The sequence below is a fragment of the Entelurus aequoreus genome, linkage group LG05 (genome assembly GCF_033978785.1).
Source record: "Entelurus aequoreus isolate RoL-2023_Sb linkage group LG05, RoL_Eaeq_v1.1, whole genome shotgun sequence".
In the NCBI taxonomy this organism is placed as follows: domain Eukaryota; kingdom Metazoa; phylum Chordata; class Actinopteri; order Syngnathiformes; family Syngnathidae; genus Entelurus; species Entelurus aequoreus.
In genome coordinates, this window is record NC_084735.1 from 72,239,889 (window position 1) to 72,262,551 (window position 22,663).

General features: G+C 38.7%; 1 protein-coding gene across 1 annotated transcript in view; it reads left to right on the plus strand.

The window, feature by feature from the left end:
- Nucleotides 1-22,663, plus strand: part of wwc1 (WW and C2 domain containing 1) — a 49,200-nt gene that overhangs the window by 24,627 nt on the left and 1,910 nt on the right. Inside the window, exons 6-20 of the mRNA XM_062048862.1 lie at nucleotides 4,035-4,164; nucleotides 5,088-5,234; nucleotides 5,328-5,398; nucleotides 5,496-5,741; nucleotides 7,279-7,368; nucleotides 9,144-9,814; nucleotides 9,899-10,010; nucleotides 10,091-10,261; nucleotides 10,375-10,567; nucleotides 10,649-10,786; nucleotides 15,824-15,867; nucleotides 20,314-20,656; nucleotides 20,734-20,826; nucleotides 22,232-22,462; nucleotides 22,528-22,646. Of these exons, the coding sequence (XP_061904846.1) occupies nucleotides 4,035-4,164; nucleotides 5,088-5,234; nucleotides 5,328-5,398; nucleotides 5,496-5,741; nucleotides 7,279-7,368; nucleotides 9,144-9,814; nucleotides 9,899-10,010; nucleotides 10,091-10,261; nucleotides 10,375-10,567; nucleotides 10,649-10,786; nucleotides 15,824-15,867; nucleotides 20,314-20,656; nucleotides 20,734-20,826; nucleotides 22,232-22,462; nucleotides 22,528-22,646 (2,799 nt within the window). The remainder of the gene's footprint in view (nucleotides 1-4,034; nucleotides 4,165-5,087; nucleotides 5,235-5,327; nucleotides 5,399-5,495; nucleotides 5,742-7,278; nucleotides 7,369-9,143; nucleotides 9,815-9,898; nucleotides 10,011-10,090; nucleotides 10,262-10,374; nucleotides 10,568-10,648; nucleotides 10,787-15,823; nucleotides 15,868-20,313; nucleotides 20,657-20,733; nucleotides 20,827-22,231; nucleotides 22,463-22,527; nucleotides 22,647-22,663) is intronic.

Here is a 22,663-nt window from a genome sequence, read left to right on the forward strand (position 1 = left end):
GGTCATTTCTATGGACACAGAAATTACGTCACCTAAAATTCCGTTTACGGCACATAGTAATGTCGTAATTCAGCTCTGAGTGTGACACTTAAGATTCAGTCCTACACTTCGCTGAAAGTGTGAGTAAGACGCTTGATAACTAACTTTTAAGTGCAGCTTTCAGCGAAGAATTTATTTACTCTTAAGTCAACTCTTAGCAGACTTCTTAGGAGTAATTCTAAGAAGCTTGATAAGTACGGCCCCAGGTTGTCAATAAAATTAGATTTGTTTAAAGGGTTTTTTAAACCAGGCCCAGTCTAGATAATGTCCAAGTCGGACTCAGCAACACACACCTTCATTCATGTACACAGAAAAAAATTAGGGAACACAACAGATTGCATATAATTTATAAACAAAATTACATTTTCAAAATAATTTTGTTTATAAATTATATAAATGTACAGTCCAGATTATGTCCAGGTCACTCAAATTAGGGAACACAACAACAGATATCATATAATCTATAAACATAATTATACTTTCAAAATAAGCCTTTGAGGACTTCTCATCTTTTTTTTAATGTTTTTTGGCATCATTATCGTTTTCAACCATGTAACTTTCTAAAGTTAGAAAATACTGAATAAATGTTTTAAAGAAAGTAATACTAAGTGAATATCTGTTTTTGGCCTTAAAAATAAACATTTTACCGAGTACTATAATTAAATTGACTAAATCATGATTGTCAATGAACTCTCCTAAAATAACAGAAACCACATTAAGCTTCATAAACAAACCAATCCTTAAACACATTTTTTCAACTTCCACCCAAAACAAAGACACAATATAGAGGTTTACAAACTAATAATTTAGTAGTTCCATAATTAATTATTTGTTTCCATCTTTTCCCAATTACTCCAGTTAGTTGATAAAATGAAAAGCTTGAGCAAGCATCACCATACATAGCTCTAAGTTCATCATACTTCATAATTTTACCATTCTCATTGATAATATCATTGACAAAAATGATTCCTCTTTCAAACATATTTTTCCAAAAGAAAGGCTTTCCATCTATTACAATATTAGAGTTCATCCATATTAACTGCTGCAAAATATCGTCTCTTTTTTCTGGCACATAAAATTGAAAACACCACTATGGGTTGATTGTTTCTATTATGAACCCCGCCATGTTTCCCAGCAGACTCTCTGGGAGGGGATCACTTGTAAAAAAGGATACAATTTCTTTTGATACAGTATATGTTTTTTGTCCAACAGGACATTTGTGTACCACTCAATGTTTAAATACATCTTTGGAACAATTGATGCTTTTAAAGACAGACACATAGCTTCAAGGTTGAGAAGTTTCAGGCCCCCATATTCATACTCTTTGTACAAAACCTTTCTTTTAATCTTTTCTGGTTTGCCATTCCAGACAAAATCGAAGACCCTCCGCTCATAAATCTTAAAAAAGTTTTGTGATGGAGCTGGTAATGACAAAAACAAATAAATAAATTGAGGAATAATTAACGAGTTGGCAATAGACATTTTACCATACAAGGTTAGGGATTTCCCTTTCCATAATTGCATAATTTTGTCCAGCTTTCTTAGTCGATTATCATAATTTACTGAGCCTAGATCTTCCAGATTTTCTGGGACAACAACACCAAGTATGTTAACTGGTCCATCTGTCCACAAAACAGGCACTTTGCATTCCATTCGAAAGGACGTTCCCTTTAGATTTCCGATCCTTAACATTTTACATTTATCATAATTAAGCTTAAGGCCAGATTGCTGTGAAAATATGTCCAAAAGATTAAGAAGGTTCCGCAAACAATGAGGAAAAATCTTATCTTTGTGAATCAGCCTTTTCTGACATGAACTTCATCAAGAACAAACACAGAACACGCCTCACTGATGCACATCTGCAAGACTCACTCAGAGTTGCAGTGTCAAGTTACACACCAGAGTACAACACACTAGTTAACAGCATGCAATGCCAGGCTTCCCACTAACTGACAAAGAAACAGATAACAGATTTGGTGTCCAGTTCAAAGTGTGACATGATTTAAAAATTTGAGAGTTTACTTTTGTATTTTACATGAGTTATTATTTGTACAAACATGGTGCAAAGTAATTCATGATTTGTTAAAAAATGTTAGTGGCTAGCTAGTTAAAATGGGATATTGTGATTTCACAAGACTGTCTTAGAAGTGATCATTTGAAAATGTTCAATTTGAAAAATGTGCACTTAGAGAAAATATAAAAATAAAGTGTTGCATATTGATATTTATCTGTTTCTATGTATATTTATTGTGAGAAATCATTAAGATGATCAGTGTTTCCACAAAGATAAATATCATTAATTATTAATAATAACAGAGTTAAAGGTAAATTGAGCAAATTGGCTACTTCTGGCAATTTATTTAAGTGTGTATCTAACTGGTAGCCCTTCGCATTAATCAGTACCCAAGAAGTAGCCCTTGGTTTCAAAAAGGTTGGTGACCCCTGAACTAGTCCGTAATCACGGTGCCGCTAAAATAGTTTGTCTGCGTTAGCCCTTATAATAACAATATTGCAAATACTTGGTTAATATTCAGGTCACAAGATGCATTGTTAGGCACCTCGTACTGGCCGTATTTTACGACTTAGAATGCATAAGAAAATACAATTTTGTGTTCTTGTCTTCCATAGGGATTGTGAATAATAGGCAAAGTTCCCAAAAAAAGTGCAGTTCCCCTTTAATGTTTTCAATATCGTCCATTACAAGATTTGAACATGGGTAAAAATCTGAGCGTCCAGAATTGTTCAATGTTCTATCTCAAGAATGTAGGGTTCCGCTCACTTGCTTCCATTAAATTGTCTCTTTGGTTGTTTTCTCTTTTTTATTTCTGCTGCAACATGAAATGATGCTCCCTCTGCTGTGCGACAACCTTTGTTCAAACATCTTTAAAGTTAAATCTGTCTTCGGGCACTAAACTGCTCCTTATCACCACCCTTATTGCCTCAGCAATCATTATCACACATTCCATCTCATCATTAAACACTGACACCTCTGACACAACACCAAAGGAAGACCAGCTGAGGAAAAGTAGATCCCACATGTGACCCGTTTTTTTCCCATTAGGCTACAAATGCAAGGTGCAGCTGCCATCAGTCAAGATTGTGACAATTCATTATTTTCTTTGTTTTAATTTCAAACTGCAGCCATTGTTTGTGTGTGTGTGTTTATGAAATCCAACTCTTTTTTCCAACAAATCAGCTGTCAGTTCGAACTGAAAGAGAACAGGAATGACCAGTATGTTGTTTTCTCACTAGGGGCTTCGCAAGTGAGAGTGTCAAAAGGATTAATGAGTAGCTCAGGGGCCGAGTGGTTGAACAACATTCTTCAATGACTTTTCCTCTCCTGTTACAGTCATCAGATGTCGCTCGACAACCAATCGCTGTTTGCACAAATGCAAACAGGCTTAGGCTGGAATGTGTCTTTTTTTCCGTAAATCCTCAACACGTTTTGAGATTTTTGCATGGGAACCTTGTTTGGTAAAACGCCTCAGCTTTGATCTGACAGAGGAAGTTCTAACAGTAATCACCGTAAACTTACATGTACAACAAGCAACATATTTTTACTTTATATAAAACGAGTCGACCATAAAATGGCCTTTTTGTGGTAACGCCACTCATGACACTGTTATGACACTGTTATTACTAAGCTATGTTTGAAAAGCACTTAGAGAGGATTAGGCCTTTTTACTTCACTTCCTCATTCTCTGAGTACTTTGCTTCTCTCTCTCTCTCTCTCTCTCTCTCTCTCTGTGCGAGCCTCCCTTTGCCTCATCCCTCCAAGAAGAATGTGGAAGGACCTGTTGTCTTGACTCATGCATGACTACATTTTCCACAGGGACACTTTGGCAGCCCTAGTGGCTGTTTGCTGCAGGACCTACATGTAATGATAGCTGCCATTCTGAGACCTTTAAACTTGCAACACTCAGTCCTCTATTTGTTGAGAGCAGCTTATCATAACCAAATTGCATATTCAATTTTTTTTCCCTCCACTCTGGCAGGATTGACCAGAAGGTGTCCAATAGCCCGTATGGCTTCAAGCTGCAGGAGGCGCAAGCCATCCTCAACGAGGTGCGATCCATTCGGGATGCGATCAGCACCGGTGAGAAGGAAAAGCAAGAACTTATGCAGGTATATGGAACTACTTTAACGCCATCGATGTAAACGCTGCCTTTTATTACCTTGATTAAAGTGCAGGGCAATTGTATAATGGACCAAGACAAATATTTGTATTCTTATGCAATGCACAAAATATAAGAATACAACTCACTACAACTTGTGGATACTTCTCCTCACGCCCCCTCCATTCTTTTCCCCCCTTTGTGGTCATCTGCAGCTGACCACCAAGTCTAATCCTGTGTGTGCAATTGTGTCTTTTGTAGCATTTATGCATTTTTTAACGGGTATCAGTAAATACCATATTTTTCGGAGTATAAGTCGCTCCGGAGTATAAATCGCACCGGTCGAAAATGCATAATAAAGAAGAAAAAAAAACATATATAAGTCGCACTGGAGTATAAGTCGCATTTTTTGGGGAAATTTATTTGATAAAACCCAACACCAAGAATACACCTTTTAAAGGCAATTTAAAATAAATAAAGAATAGTGAACAACAGGCCGAATAAGTGTACGTTATATGACGCATAAATAACCAACTGAGAACGTGCCTGGTATGTTAACGTAACTTATTATGGTAAGAGTCATTCAAATAACTATAACATATAGAACATGCTATACGTTTACCAACAATCTGAGCTAAATAATATTATTTGATATTTTACGGTAATGTGTTAATAATTTCACACACAAGTCGCTCCTGAGTATAAATCACACCCCCGGCCAAACTATGAATAAAACTGCGACTTATAGTCCGAAAAATACGGTAATATCACAAATAGTGTCATAGAACGACTTAGATAACACGCAAAATTTACCAAACACAAAACCTTAGAGGAACTGTTGTAAAATGCCCTAAAAGCGTTTCACCCAGAAATGTTTAGCATTTTTAATACTAATGAAACGTTTCAATGATAACTTTCCGTATTTACGTGTAGAAACTGGCCATTCTGAAGGATGGCTTCCAGCTGGACTCGGGCTCACAGCAGGAACTGTGGGGCAGCAGTCCCTCGCTGGCCGACTCGGAGCTTTCCATACCCCGACTCTATTCGGACGCCGGCTCGCAGACTGACATACCTGCTGAGGTAAGTCTCACTTAGTAAAACCAGTGACACAGCCCTTGAAAACATTTAAAATCCAGCAGTTTTCATTATTTTGTTGTAAATGTGTGTTTATAGTACACAAACAACTCCAACAAACTTGTGGAGAAAGTTCGACTCAGTCTGAAGTACGAGGAGGCCAAGCGTAGGTAAGTTATCACCTTTTGTGTTTTTGCAGTTTTGCTTTGTCTCCACCGCTTTAGCATCCAACCACCCTCCCACCCCTGTCGTTTTCATGCTTGCCAGGATCGCCACCATCGAGGTTCAGATTGCAAAACTGGACAGCGAGGCATGGCCGGGGCTGCTTGATCCGGAGCGCGACCGTCTCATCCTCATCAACGAGAAAGAGGAGCTTCTAAAGGAGCTGCAGTATGTCAGCCCACGCCAGCGCTTGGAACCCATCGATGCACAGAAGCTGGAAACAGAGAAGAAGCGTTTGGAGAAAGACCTACAGGCCGCCAGGGACAACCAGAGCAAGGCTCTGACTGAAAGGTGAGCATTTGTTAATATTATTGGTGCAACACAGAAGGAGGGTTTTCAAACGCTGCATTTTGCTACCGAAATCATCACTTTCATATTGCCTCCAAATCAACTTGTCCCACCAGGGACTTAAAAGAAGCAAAAGCCAGCAGCCAATCCCAGATCTTAATATCTGCTGGCAGGAAGAGGAGCACAACAGCATAATACTGTAATACACACACATTCTCACTCATTTTATTTATGACACAATCATGCCCTATAAAACTTTATTGCGCTCTCTATTTATATATATATATATATATATATATACATATATATATATATATATATATATATATATATATATATATATATATATATATATATATATATATATATATATATATATATATATATATATATATATATATATATATATATATATATGACTTAAGAAATTATGTGTAACATCTTTTACGAGAGCATGGGAGAGTGTTGCCAGGCAACCAGCTATGAGTCCAAGCAGTAATGGCTCCACAGAGGAATTACAGAGTTTGCACCTTGTGTATACTTTAATGGCTCGCTACACAGCTACCTTTGCATCACTTTTCGACAACATGAAAAGATGAATAAAAAAACTACAAACTAAACCCCCCAATCACTTAAATATAGCGGTCACTAGAAGATGCTGTCATCCAGTCGGTGAACAGACGTGATGATGATCATCTCTGAAGTCATTAAATAAGTGGCCTTCAATTTTCCTTTGACCGTCAGTGACGTCAAACCCTCCATGCCCGATCCTTATCACAAATTAGAGACGCCACTCAAGCCCCACCACCACCACCACTACCCGTCGACTCTCAACAGGAGTCCTGTTGTTCAAGTCGGTCTCTTCCTGATCTCAAGCCTCCCTTTTGTACGCTTTGAGTCTCCTGTTCCCGTAACATGAGGAGCTCACAAAAGAGCCTCTTGTGGCGCTCACGTTTGCAAAATAGTTGTGCGGACACACCAAGACCCAAGAATGTACGCAACTACGCACACATGCAACATGACATGCACCTGCGCAATCCAATATAATGTAAGTATAAACTAGAATTACTGTCTTTGCAAAGGCGGAATTTATGTTATGGATCTCATTAGGGTTGCGGAGGTCATGCAAAAAAATTTTAATTAAGGTACAGTTGTAAGGTACACCAATGTAACTTGACAAACTTTGCAGTCACAGTTTGTTCCTTAATTGTCACCAATTTTCCTTTCAATGTTAGAAAACAAGAGCAGTGAATGTATCACTGTAAACGCAGGTGAAAGTTCCATTGGCATTCACCTCACAAGTGATTCTGTGTAACCCGATCAAAAGCTTCCTCTCTCTTTGGCTTGTTTCCATTCAAACTCTGGATCATGTGAGCAGCTGTCAATGGCTTTTTTCCTTCCACCAAACAAAGCTTCCACAATCAGAAGACACCGCCATCACCTGAAGGCAGCTAACAATAACTCAACACGGCATCTTGGTTATGGCTGGAGTGTACGATCATTGATTGAGCACAGGAAAAAGTTTGTTGTCACTCTGCAGGCTGCGCCTTCACTGCAAGAGGAACACGCTGGTGAGAGAGCTGGAGGAGTTAGTTCGACTAGCCACGTCGTTACACACTCAGCTTAAAAGGTTTGTTCACCTCTTATTTGATAACAATGTTCTGCTTCCATGTAAAGCACGTCATCTGAGGTAATTGAAAATGAGGAAGAATTTCTCAAATGTAAATTTTTGGTTTATTTGACGTCTGCACCTACCTGTCATATTTGTATTTACATAAAAGAAAACAAAGCAGAAAATTTAAGTTTGTACTCTCCAAGAGTTCAGTCCTGTTGCTTTGGCGCCCTCTGTCGATGCTTGTTTATGTAAGGAACTGCATTTTAATTTTTATTTGTTTTTATTTTTTTGCCTATGAATCGCAATCCCTATGTAAGACAAGAACACATATGTTTTTTTTAAGAATTCAAATTTGTTACATACAGCAAGTACGAGGTGGTTAACAATGCAGCTAATGTGAGTACACTATTCTGCCCATAAAGCCCTCTAAAAAAAAAAAATCCAAAAACCGCCAACAATACTTCATTTACATCTTGTGACCTGAATATTAGCCAAGTATTAGCAATATTGTTATTATAAGTGCTAACGCACACAAACTCACAGAGCGCTAAATAGCTTTTTATATATATATATATATATATATATATTGTCCCGGTGAGCTGCTGCATTGCCACTGAGCTGGTGAAAGTTAATTATACATTTTAATTCATGCCTCTCACCTGGATAGTTGAAGGACGTGGACATAAACCGAGAAGTTTGTAACAAAAGACACAAAAAAACAATTGTTTGCGGACACCTTTTTTCTTTTTTTTTTCTTTTTTTACCTCCGGGTGGCTTATAATTAATTCTTCATCCAAACGGGAAGATATAAACATCCTATCTGTCGGCGTCCCAGTGAGAGCAGACATTGTATAGTAAGCGGTTGTTTTATTTTGTTAGAAGTTTGTATTTCTTGTTTAGCACTTAGCAATACTGCTGCATGATGCTTAGTGTTTCACTAAAGCTTAATCTGCTTCTCACGCAGCTTCTAAAACTTGTAGCCTATCTTCTTTATATTTTGTCCCAAATAAGTCTTTTATTGCTCTCATCAAGTCTGTCATGAATGGTAGTGTTGTTGTAGGGAAAAGCAAAAGTTGTGATGCATCTTTGAAATTAATACACCGTCGTATGCTTAAAATAAGCAAAATACATAAATATTGCTTGTTATTGCAAATGTGCTGTTACTTCATTACAATTTTTTACTCACAACGTGTATATTAAATGTTTTTGGAGGTTTTTTACAGTGCTTTATAGGCGGAACTCCCATTGGCGCCATTGTTAGCCGATTTTTGCTAACATTTATTTAAGACATATGTGTTCTTGTCGTACATAATGATGGGCAAAATACATTTAAGAAGTGCAGTTCCCCTTTAATACCAGCAGCCCTTATTGTGAGTTAGCAGCACAAAATAGAATAAATATGACATCAATATGTACTGCGCAGTTATCTACGCCAGGGTTCCCCAAACTTTTTTCCACCAGGGACCAGTTTAATGTATGCATTATTTTCACGGACCGGCTTTCTACGTGTGGCAGATAACAACATCAAATATGAGCATGAATAATTAACCTTTGGCTACAATCTGGCACATTAACATTTTATATGTCCATTAATGTGCATTGTCCCATGTACTATAACAAAGTAGTTGAAATGTACATCTATTAACAAGCTTATTGGTGTATTTAGTGGGACAAGTGAAAGTTAAGTCAGAGAAAATGTGGTAGTATATAAATTAATTATTGTTTCTGTGCAGCCCGGTAGCATATACACCACTTTTGTTAAAATCATTCTTTTTATGTCTCCCGTCCAGTCTGTCCGCCAGCACCCTATCATGTTCGTCCGGCAGCAGTCGAGGCTCCCTGACGTCAAGCCGCAACTCCCTGGCCACAAACTCCAGCCTGGGCTCCACCTCCTCGCTCAGCTTCACCGACATCTACCTGGAGCAGACCGAGCTGGCCGACCCGGACTTCCAAAACAAACTGGAAAGCCTTCTGCAGGAGGGGGGCCAGGGAGGCTACCGCCCCTCCAGCTCCATCACCACCATCCACGAGCACGAGGTGGTGACAGGTAGCGGCGGCACAGGGAGGGACGCTGAAAGGCCGGAGGGCCAAACACCAGGAGTGGGTGGAGATACTGAGAAGAGTGCAGGGGGTGGAGAGATGGGATCATCCAGGATGCAAGCTGTCAGGTTGTCCGAAACCCCTCACTCAATCAGCTCCTTGTCCCCACGGTCGTCGATTTCCTCGCTCTCGCCACCGTGCTCGCCACTTGTTACAGACACTACCTTTCTGTCAGAGGAGGCTTTCACCACCGAGGTGGGATCTGGCGGGTTGAGCCTGGACCTGGAGCTCCACAACAGGCTAGCAGAGCTGGACATCCATATAGACTCCCAGACGCTGCAACAGCAGAAGGAGCGCAGCGCCCACGGTGGGCTAGAGGAAAAGCAGAAACGCAATGGCCTCCTGGGTGAAGAGGTCAAAGGTGACTGTGAAGCTATCCAGGCAAAATGCATGTAAGATTTGAATCTTTCTCTCCAATCAACATCCTTTTTCCCTTTTTTTTAAGCTCAACTGTTGCAAGGAACCGGACCGGGACCAAATAAGATGGGCGTTATCTCAGCTGTGTCTGATGAGTCCGTTGCAGGTGACAGCGGCGTATACGAACCCTCTGAGCGCAGGTACCAAGTAGAAACCATTTTGCGTGCCAGAAAATATGTCAGGAATAAAAAATAGGATGATTAATATTATTTACTTTTAGGCCAGGCCTCCCTGCTGACCTCCTGCTGGGCTCTGATGAGGAGAGGCTAGCTTTGGGCTGTGCTCAGTTTCAGCTTGGCTTCCGCTACGAGTCAAGAACCCAGCGCTTCACTGTCTTCGTCATGCAACTGTCCAACTTCAGCGCCCTCTGTCTGCCCGCTGACCATAAAATGTGCGTCACTTTACTTTTAATGTATTCGATCCGCACAAAACAGTAAAAAATGTGCTAGCAATAAGTAGTTTAGTTCTTATATATTAACAGTGTCACCTGAAAATTCACTGCAGGCATGTTCGCGTGGCGGTCCTTCCGTGCGTAGACACGACACGCTGCCTGTTCAGAACACGCGGCTACATGCCTCAGGACGTCATGGAGATCAAGGAGGTGTTCGGCATGCCGATATCTCACAGTGCACTACGGCAGAAGACGCTACGGATTGACGTATGTAACACCGGCAAGTCAGGTCACGAACATTGTTTGGTAAGTACAAACTTGTCCTCCAAATTGTTGTATTTAGTTTGTCTTTATATTCGAGTTTTAAACTTTTAATGGTTCCTCCAGGCGGGAGCCCAGATCAGCTTGGCCGACATCAGCTGTTCAGAGGAGAGAAAAACCAAGTGGTACAATCTGCTGAGTCGAGCTTTTATGCCCGAGGTCAGCAGCAAGGAGAAAGACGCAGCAGCTGGTGGCTTGAACACAGTAAGAGCTGACACTGCACTGCTATTAAGAATGCTTTGTAAGTTTTAGTAAAGTGCACAAATACATTGATGTTGTGAAACCTTAAAATTATTTGCAAAGGGCTGTTCACAACCTCTACATGAATGCCTAGAGCGTGCTAAATTTCTTATGTTTTAAGCATTATACAGTAGAACCTCGATCTACGAACTTAATTGGTTCTTGAACGTGGTTCGCCGACCGAAATGTTTGTATAGTGAAACGGATTTCCCCTTAAGAAACAATATAAACATGAATAATTGGTTCGGGCCTCAACAAAAGTCCTTTGGTGCTCTTCAAAATGTTCGGCGTGGCGAAGTTGGTAGAGTGGCTGTTACTGGGGGTTCAATCCCCACCTTCTACCATCCTAGTCACGTCCGTTGTGTCCTTGGGCAAGACACTTCACCCTTGCTCCTGATGGCTGCTGGTTAGCGCCTTGCATGGCAGCTCCCGCCATCAGTGTGTGAATGTGTGTAGTGTGTGAATGTGTGTGTGAATGGGTGAATGTGGAAATACTGTCAAAGCGCTTTGAGTACCTTGAAGGTAGAAAAGTGCTATACAAGTATAACCCATTTATCATTTATTTATTTATTTTATATTAAAAAATGCACACTTTGAAGACACTATAATGTGTATATACACTACTGTTCAAAAGTTTGGGGTCACCCAAACAATTTTGTGGAATAGCCTTCATTTCTAAGAACAAGAATAGACTGTCGAGTTTCAGATGAAAGTTCTCTTTTTCTGGCCATTTTGAGTGTTTAATTGACCCCACAAATGTGATGCTCCAGAAACTCAATCTGCTCAAAGGAAGGTCAGTATTGTAGCTTCTGTAACGAGCTAAATTGTTTTCAGATGTGTGAACATGATTGCATAAGGGTTTTCTAATCATCAATTAGCCTTCTGAGCCAATGAGCAAACACATTGTACCATTAGAACACTGGAGTGATAGTAGCTGGAAATGGGCCTCTATACTCCTATGTAGATATTGCACCAAAAACCAGACATTTGCAGCTAGAATAGTCATTTACCACATTAGCAATGTATAGAGTGTATTTTTTTAAAGTTAAGACTAGTTTAAAGTTATCTTCATTGAAAAGTACAGTGCTTTTTCATCAAAAATAAGGACATTTCAGTGTGACCCCAAACTTTTGAACGGTAGTGTACGTATACTCTATTTGTATGAAAATAACATAACAAGCAGGTAATGGCTCAGCAAAGTCTTTTTTTATCCAAACACAACTAAACAGCTTAACTGTCAATACGTCCACACACACACGCGCACACAAAATTCCCTTTGGTGCTCTTCAAAATGTTAGCAAAAATGTTGCTACAATAATAAACAAAAAAGTAAATCATTTTACATTGTGTCCTTGAATATTTGTGGCATTTGTTGAACAATCCGGGAGTGGTAAACAAGCATAGCGTCACCTTCCAGCCACATGAATTGATTTACTTTACTGACTTAAACAAGTTGAAAAACTTATTTGGGTGTTACCATTTAGTGGTCAATTGTACGGAATATGTGCTGAACTGTGCAATCTACTAATAAATGTTTCAATCAATCAATCAAAGCTAACGTTAACACAAACTAGCAGCGGTACTACATTCTCCTTTGTTGTAGTAAAGGTCCCCCTGGTATATTTTTCCAAATAAGTCCAGTCTTATCACAGTTAAAAAGATAGGTAGAAAGCCCCCTTCGCCGATAAAATCCAAGTTGAAGCGGCAGCTTTGTTTGATCAGACTCGCCATCAGCGACCATGCTGCACTCGACGCTGTAAATGCCGGCTCCCCCTTTTAAACTTTTCCAAACACCCATGGCTTGCCTTGAATTGTTCTTTCATGCTGGGTTTCAGCATGGTCACTTTTGGACATCAAGTTACCATATAAATGGCGAGCCTTCTCTCAAATGATAGGCTTGCTATTGCCGGCCAGCTGCTTTTCAATTAGGTACACTAGCAACAACTTTTCCACATTTTTGCACTTTCTCTCCGTCCTTGCAAAGTTATTTAACTTCTTGGGCAAAGTCAGCAACCATATAAACGTCCTTTTTTGCAATTGTGAACTTGTTTCTTCTATAATTGTAAGCCAAACCATTGGCACCACCGTAGCCATCTATTCCTCACAAAATGTAAAAAGGTTGGACGAGATCTGACCAATCTAAGTGTACGAGCACGAACTGATGAAGCCTACTCGGATGAGCGGCAGAACGTAGTCCAAGACAAACCAAGCAGTCCAGTTGCGAATGATTAAACGCCCTGAGATGACAACAACCTGGATGAATGAGAACCTTCATAGGTATGAATAAATAAATAAATGAAAAAATGAACTAAGCGACAGTACACTGAGACATTGGTTGGACATCGAGTTATATCTGTCCCGTTTTAAACGTTCGTAGCCTGAAAAGAACGCAAATAGAGGCGTTCGTGAATAGAGGTTCCACTGTATCCTGCCCTTTTACAGATTTCAGCACGTAATGATGGAACTAGGCCCTGGGGTAACGCGTGCACCCGCGTTGTTTTTAGCTATCCAAATTGCTGTCGTTAGGTAACGTTAGGCTATAGCAGTGCTCCTCAAAATATTTTCAGTTACGGCCCCCTTTGGAAGAAGAAAACATTTTGCGCCTCCTCCCACTCTCCGCTGCGAGTATCATTTCTCTATAAAATTGTTATAAGTACACCTCAGCATAACATTGTATTCTTATTAATGTGCTTAAAGTGTTTACAAAGTACAATGAAGAAGAACCATGACAAACATTCTCAATTTATTTCATCCATCCATTCATTCATTCTTAAAGTAATCTTACTTATCTCATCATATGAAATATGACTTACTTCACCAATTATTATTATTAAATTCTTACTATTATTTATTTATTTATTTTTATTGTAATTACTTATGGAGTTTATTGTGAAAAAATTGTGAACAGGAAGTGAACAAAAAGTTTTGCAACTGTTATGTAAAGAAAAGGGGTAGGATTAAATAAGCTCTGCTTCTTCCTACTCCTTTTCGAACATGTTGAAAAGAAACTGGAAATTGTGATGTATCATGTTGTATGCTTGCATGTTCGAAATAAACTCAAACTCAATTATTAAAAATAAAGAAAATATAAATAAATATAAATTAACTTACAACAAAGAATAACTTTATTAACATTTTATCAACAGAAAAGATTTAAAGTGCATCAGTTTGCCTGGCATTTATTTTAGAAATGTATACCCCGCCTTCCTCCTGAATGCAGCTAAGATTTGCTCCAGCACCCCCCGCGACGCCGAACGGGACAAGCGGTAGAAAATGGATGGATGTATGGATCCTTATTTAAACTATAAACATTTTTTGACCAACTTCAACCATTTAATACTTAAAAATAAAATAAAATAAACTCAGTAATAATACATTCAAATTGATCAGCAACATTAACTCAGCAGCACAATATATAAAACATCTAACCTACAAAACAAAAATAAATAAAACACTTTGTGCTGATTTTTTTTAACCAAATGAGGAACTCAAGATTGATTACTACAATGAGCACATTTTGTAGTGCACATCTTTTCGAAGCGGGGTTTTAAGCATGATACTTACTGCCCCCCCCCCTACATTGCACAATTATACAGTAATGAGAAATATGTTTTTATCCTTTTAAATAGTTACTTGCATTATTATTGTATGCTATGATTACATTACATCATTGGACACTGTAAAGTTTTTATCGGTTATTTCCTCATTTTAAGAGCATGATGTCGACAAAAGCGATGAGTCTGTCTGCATAAAGCCAGAAATTTTTTTGAGTAAATTGAGACATGAAGATGTTGATTGAGAGGTTAAAAGTAACATGTTTTCCTTCATTCACTGTTTTCGCAATTTTATGTGTTTTTATGTATAAAATATAAACATTGCAAATCGTAATCGCAATTTTGGAGAGAAAAATCGTAATTAGGTTTTTTTCTTGAAATTGTGCTGCGTTCTTGCACATGCTTGCAGCGTGTACTTGTGGACAAGACGAGTGAGTGACAAGCTTGAACCGAAAAATTTTAAATAATAAGCGAAAGATATAGATACTTAAACCGCTAGTGGTAACCTAAGATAGCTGGTAGTGTTCTTTTTAAAATATTTTTTGGCTTGAAAAACGTTTAAATAAAATGTAAACTATATTACAGACACACTTGGCACACTAGGCCGTTTTCCCAGAGTCTAATCATTTGTGATCCCACAAGGCCAATGCAAAAACAAAATATAGCAGCGCCAGCCACACTCAGTGGGCTGTTGGATTGGCTGTAAATAATATGAGACAAATGTATATACTGTAAACAATTAATTGATTTTGTAATTAACATTGTGTATTACAAAGAAAAAATGGTGCCCTAGGTTGGTTGCATGGAGAAAATATGACTCCGAGGACTACAGTAGATCCCTGCTGTTCCCCCAAATGGTGAAAAAAATTGAATAATTAATGCACCAATAAAAAAAAGCCCTAAAAACTATGTGATAATCTAAAACCTGAGATATGCTGTTTCACAGTTATTAAACACATTTTAATTTCGGTTTTACACGATATCTATTACCTACTATCCATTTCCCCCACTTTCGTCCTTCTGCCATAGTTTTCCATAAAATGTTTTGTGTGATAACTTTCATCAAACAAAATCCTCTCCGTACTGCCGAGCAGCACAACAACCAGCAAGGGCAATAGTGCAGCACATTGGCAGGCAGTGAGCAGTCAGGTTTTTCAAAACAGCACCCTGACAGGAAATCTTTTTTTAATTTTTATTGTATTTCCTTTATTTTCCTTGTCTTCGCCACGATTAATAAACAATTATGCATGTACTTACAACACGTTCCTCTGCTGGAAATGTTGAGATGACTTGTGAAACAACGCGCTCTTTTGATTTGTAGCTGATTAGTAGATATATCTCCCTTCCCCCAGATATCGCCATCAATCAACTTTCTGTTAAGTCACCAACAAAAAAACAACAACTATTGATCTACTGTAGATGCTAATTAATACGTTCTATGTTTCAGGCTGGAGCCAGCAACAGTGACACAGTTCTAGACGACGAAGAGTGGTAAGATTTTTTTTTCCCCTTCCTTCTCACTTACTTGTCATCTACAGTACACTTTTTTTGTTGTGATTATGGTTGTCATGATCCCAGAATTTCAGTAGTCAATACCGATAATTATAAATTTCCACCATTCTCGATACTTTTTCGACACCACAATGTAAAAAAAAAAAAAAGGAACCCATTTACTTTGAAATTTAAACATTTTTTGGAAAACGTTTTCAAAGTGTCAAGTACCGGTATTTAAGATCACTGTGCTTCAACATATTTTTGCACATAATTGAAATTGGATTAGCAGTTGCCAAGATTAATAAAAGAACAGCAGTGGCCTATAGCCTCTCACTATACTTAATTACCAGTCTGTAAGGCGCTACTTTTTTCTGACACTTTGAGCCATCTGCTTTATACAAAGTTGCTGCAAAGTTATGGATTATTCAGGTGTGACGGAGCACATTCACACACAGACACACACACACACTACCACAATTGACTTTCATTCTCTTGCACGTCTTCCCAGCCATCATGGCCGTTATATTGGGAACCCCAGTAATGCCATTTACCCTCTTTTCCCACTGTTAAATACAACTTAAATGTGGAGACAACTTACCAGTCATGCACCGCCATTACTTCCAGGTTGGTTGAATACGTTTTTTCCGAACGCACGTCGACGCGACGCACACGACAGACTCCAAAGCCAAAGACGATCGACCCCGCCATTGAAAAAGGAAAAACTTGAGTCACATGGCTGGTTATGTTTGGTGGCCATGTTGGCAGGAAAGTCACATGATTAGTCGTTTGGTGTCCATATTGGCAGGGAAGTCACATTACTAGTTGTGTTTGGTTGCCGTGTTGGCAGGAGAGTCACGTGACTAGTTGTTTTTGGTGGCCATTTTGGCAGGGAAGTCATGTGACTAGTTGTGTTTGGGGGCCATGATGACAGGGGAGTCACATGACTAGTTGTTTGGTTGCCGTGTTGGCAGGAGAGTCACGTGACTAGTTGTTTTTGGTGGCCATGTTGGCAGGGAAGTCAAGTGACTAGTTGTGTTTGAGAGACATGTTGTCAGGGGAGTCATGTCACTAGTTGTGTTTGGTGGCCATGTTGGCAGGGGAGTCACATGACTAGTTATTTTTGGTGGCCATGTTGGCAGGGAAGTCACATGACTAGTTATATGTTTGGTGGCAGAAGATAAAATAAATGTTAGCTTCTAACGTTCAGAGTTTACTACATATTTGACTCCCACAAATATTGAAAGATACAACACAAAACTTACAGGTTAAATAAAACCAACATGTATAATGCACATCTATAGAGTCAGCCATAAGGATGTAAAAAGTTCCAGATTTTACAGTATTTGGAATTACCTCATTAGCTTTCTGTCATCCTACAGTCTTTAGTGCGGACCTGGGCATTCTGCGGCCCGTGGGCCGCATCCGGCCCTTTGTGCATCCCTGTCCGGCCCGCGTGAGGCCAATCATAAATTACAAAATACATTTAAAAAAGTATCTATGTCGAGTGTGCAATACAACGGTGCTGCTTTTGTTTTGAAAAGCGCTATTTGTATTACTTCCGTGTGGACGTATGCGCAATCACAAATTATAAAATAAAGTTTAAAAAAACATCTATGTCGTGCGCGCAATACAACTGTGCTGCTTTTATTTTGAAATTTATTATTTATGGGCATATGTCCGGGTGTAACCTGTGAGGGAAGGTGCACAGCGACAAGTGATGAGACGCTAAAAAGAGAAAAGTTGATGACGAATGGCGTGTTTTCAACAAGACATGGACTGCCAAGTATTTCTTTACAGAAATTAAAGGTAAAGTCGTGTGCTTAACTTGTGGTACACATGTTGCTGTGTTTAAAGAATATCATTTGAATCGCCACTAAATGACGAGGCACGAGGGAAAATACAGGAATCTGTCTGATGAAGCGCGCGCAAGGGAGGCTGATGCGTTGATGGTAAAACTGCAAACCCAACAAGGACTTTTTGCCAAATTTCACACCCCCAGAGATGCAGCCGTCAGGACAAGTTTCGTCATTTCTCACAAAAGCGCCAGAAAAAGTAAGGCGTTTTCTGACGGAGAGTTTATTAAGGAGTGTTTATTGGACTCTGTTGCGCTGATATGCCCGGAGACATGGACTGTTTTTCGCTGGCTTTAATTGGATGAGATCTGCGATGTACGTGACACCGCCCAACTGCTCATCTTCTTACGTGGGATAACTGCCGACTTTCAAATCAAGGAGGAGATGGCAGCCATGCAGTCAATTAAAGAGACAACCATAGGTAATGACTTGTTCACATAGGTAAATGCGTGTTTGGACATGTTAGGACTGAAATGGGACAAGCTGGCAGGTGTGACAATCCAATCCACTTTATTTATATAGCACATTTAAACAACAAAATGTTTCCAAAGTGCTGCACAACAATATTAAAAACAATATTCAAACATTATTTTTAGCTCCACCAATGACTGAATAAAAAGAAAAAAATAATTACATATAAAACCAATATAAAAAACAATATAAAATAAATATGATTAAAAACTATTTTTAACAACAGACGGTTGTCCAAATCTGACGGGGAAAAATGTTGGATAATGCAGGATAAAGTGACAGAAATTAACCCTGTGCAGAAATGGACATTTTTGCATTGTATAATACATCAAAAAGTGTTGTGTAAAACAGTGTTAAAAATAAAACCATCAAAAGCAATATGCTTTTGTATAAAGTTAAGTTAGGTTAAATTAAATTATTATTATTATTATTTATTATTATTATTATTATTATCATCATTATTTATCTTACGACTTATGGTATATCAAAAATAATATTGAGCAAAATTTAATTGAAATATTGTCGTGTGGCCCTCCAGCAGTGCTCGGGTTGCTTATGCGGCCCCCGGTGAAAATTAATTGCCCACCCCTGCTTTAGTGGATCAAACATAGCCCCTTCTTGCGTGGTGAGACTACTGCTAACATCAGATGTGTAAGTGGGACAGTCGGAGTTGCTTTGAATTAAAGGTTCATAGAAGATTCCATAGGAAATACTTGGGTTCATTTTTGACTCCACTTGTGGGTAGTGATACAAGAACAGAGATTTCTTAAATGTATTGAAAATAAATAAAAATGCAAATGGAGTCATGTCACAAACATGTTTTATGATGAATATCTGGAATATGGAACAACTCTACGTTTTAAAGATTTTGAAGAATAACAACCCAGTTTATTGCAAAACGCATTGATTGTAATTGGGGTCATTTTTTGTGTGTGTCCGTGCGTGTGCCGCTGAACGAGAGGTAGTATTCTCCTCGGCTGTGAAACAAGTCTGCTTCTGCATATTTTTTCTGAAAAGTCCGGTCTCATCACAATTAAAACTTGCTGTGGTACAAAGTCTGCTTCGTAAAAAAACACAGAAGAGAAGGCACACACGCTGTACACTGAGAAGTAACTAGTAGTGTCCTCTACTGCGCAGCAAGTGACATGTAGCGCTTTGCCTTTCCAAAAATGCTGCGGCCGACTGAACAAAATACCTACAGGCGGGACACAAAAAGAGTAAATGAATGACGCGTTCGTGCACCAAAACATAGTTTGCCCACGGAGGCATATTTTTTGCTCGATGTAAGAGTTCGTAAATTGAAAAGTTTGCAAATAGAGGGGTTTGGAATTTGAGGTTCTACTGTAGACTAATAAAAAGCCTGAAACATATATTTAAAGACAATTATTTGTTTTTATTAGTAATTAAAAACAACATTTCAGCCTATTCTCCTTACTTTGTCTTTGTCATTTTTTAATTTTTGCTGTTTTTTTAATTAAATTTTATTTCTACAATCTGCCACAAAACGGGCCCACCAAAATAGATTTACAGATCATTTCTTTCACGTCTTTTTTTTTGGCAGAGCAGGCGCATAAGAGGTGTGTTGTGAACATCTACACTTACATGTATGCTGCACTGATACACTTCCATTACCGGAAGTGCCAAATTATTCCACGAATAAGTAAATACATGGAAAACACTGGCTAGTTTTTTTAAGACAGCAAGCTATCATCTTTGGCGCTGTGTTGGGCAGTATTTGGTACTGCCGATACTGGAAAAAGCAGGTATTAATGTACTTTTTTCATGTCCGTATCTATACTTTTGACTACCCTAGTTGCGATTATTGCGTTAAATATTTGTGCGCTAGGTGCTTGTTTACATGTGATACACGGAACAGGAGCAATCGTAGGTGGATGTTTGTGACATGACAAGACACAGGAACGCGCTGACAGAATGCAACCTGACCAGTTCCGAGCCTAAACTAGGCTGCTGGATTTTTCTAAAACATTTGTCTTTGTCACCTCCAATCACTCGTTCGTAAAGTGGAATTAATTCATAAACATTTGATACAGTCTTGTATTCATTCTTTGAGGGTGCTGTCCATCAGTTCTTACACTTGGCTTGTTACCGTCACACTTAGGCATGGTGACCTTCTGGAGGGAGATGTGTTTGACGATGAAGACGATGTGGAGAAGCCTCTGGATGAAGGAGAATTGTTCTATGCTGATGGGAGCCAATGGGAGGCAGGGGAGCTGGCGGTCGAGGGGAGGGAGAGTAAGATGCCTTCTGCCGCCGCAGCCATGACAGAAAAGGTCAACAAAGAGACAAGTATGGGCCGCATGTCGTCGTCCGGTCACCACTCGGTGGTCCGGCCCAAAGAGCGGCGCACAGACCTTCCCCATCAGCATGCCTTCATGAGGGGAAGCACCATCATCCGCTCCAAGACCTTCTCCCCAGGACCTCAGAGCCAGTACATTTGCAGGGTAACTAAGGGCCTCCAGAAAAAAACAAACATGCATTACATAACAAGCTCATTCATGTCTTTTTTTTTTTTTTCCAGATCAGCCGCAGTGACAGCGACAGCTCCACGCTGTCCAAGAAGTCACCGTTTGTGCGTAATGCCTCGGAGCGACGCAGCATGCGCATGAAGAAGGTAGAAAATGTTCAAATCTATTATGGTGCTGAGAGTTTTCACATTCATCAACAAAATAATGCAATATAATAACCAAGCAGAGACTAATTTCACCAATCATTGGTACTTTAACTTTTAACTTTAACTATGTCCCAAATGAGCACAACACATTGCATGCTGATGTAGTATTATTATCATTATTTATATTATTATTATCATTATTATTACTATTGTTATTATTGTGGAACATCTGAATCAGATCCAGATTAAACTTGGTTCAACTAGATAGAAACACTACATCAGGTCCGACAGATAAAAGATTAATTTTTTCTCTGTGAACATCCTCAGCAAAATGTAAGATTTCAATTAAACTAGTGAATAAAAATAGAAATAGTTCATTTAAATTAAAAAATGATACAAAATTGAATGTGTTTATATGTTTGGAACTTTAAAAAGTTAAGTACATTACATGATTTTTCTGTACATTAGCGATTTTTACGTGCTATATTAAAAAAAAAAAATTAAAATAAAATGTTTTTATTATTTTAACCAAGCCTTCAGCGCCCATAGAATTAACTTTATATTTTCAAAAATGTGTTACAATAAAATGAGGATTATATTGTTAAATAATGTTATAACTACTTTTAACTAAGTCACAATATTTGCTTTAATGACTTTTACACGGTGCTATTATATTTATGGTACATCAGTTTGATATGATTTTATTATATTAAATAATTAAATTGTATTTTGAATAATTCTGTAAATATTTTTAATTATATCACAATATTTGCTTTAACAGCCTTCATATACCGGTAATGTTATCACATTTATATCAGTTTAATATGCTTTTATTATATTAAATAATACAACTTTATTTTTAAATACTGCGATATTTGTATAAATCACAATATTTTATTCCATAACCACAGCATTGTTTTATTATATTTATTGTATATCAGTTTGATATGCTTTTCCTATGTTAAATAATGTCATTTTATTTCAAATTAAATCTATAATTGTATTTAATTAAACCACAATATTTGCTTTAACAGATTTATTTTATTAATATCATATTAAAAATAATAATTGTATTTTTAAATAATTATATATTTAATTAAATCACATGATTTGCTTTAATAACCACAACATTGTTGTATTTATGATATATCAGTTTATATGCTTTTATTATGTTGAAAAAATGCTATTTTGGTTGCTACAATTACCTTTTGTGGGTAAAATCACATGGTTGTACTGCACTATAGTGACACGTGTGGCGTCCATTAAAAATATGTTTAGGTCAGCAAATATAGTTCCTTACTGCATAAAGGACTACTAGGAGTGATCATAAAAATGTATGTTGATTTATATCGAAAATTGTAAACAGCAAGTTGCCACTTAACCAATTGTGGGGTTTCTTTGACAGCCTCCTGTGCAGGTCAAAGGTCTGGACGGCCTCTTGCGCACCTCCCTGGACTTGGAGTTAGACTTGCAGGTGTCCCGGACCCGACAGGCCCGTCTCACTCAGGAGCTGCAGGTTCTGAGGGAGCTTAAAATGCAGCTGGAAGCGGCGAGGCAGCAGGGCCAACGCGAGCTGCCCGCCTGGGTCCGAGAGGACGAACGCTTCCGACTCCTCCTCAAGCACGCCGAGAAACAGGTGGGTGTCATTCTCCTGCCGGCCACCAGAGGGTGCTAAACACTAAACCGAGCTGCGTTGCGCAGACTCACGAGGAGCAGCTGCAGGAAAAGCGGGTGGAGAAGATGATGAGGGCGGCCGCCAAGGACGTCCACAAGATGAGAGGACAGAGCCGCAAGGAGGTGCCTGAAGTGCAAAACTTCAGGTGGGAGGAAGCTTTGA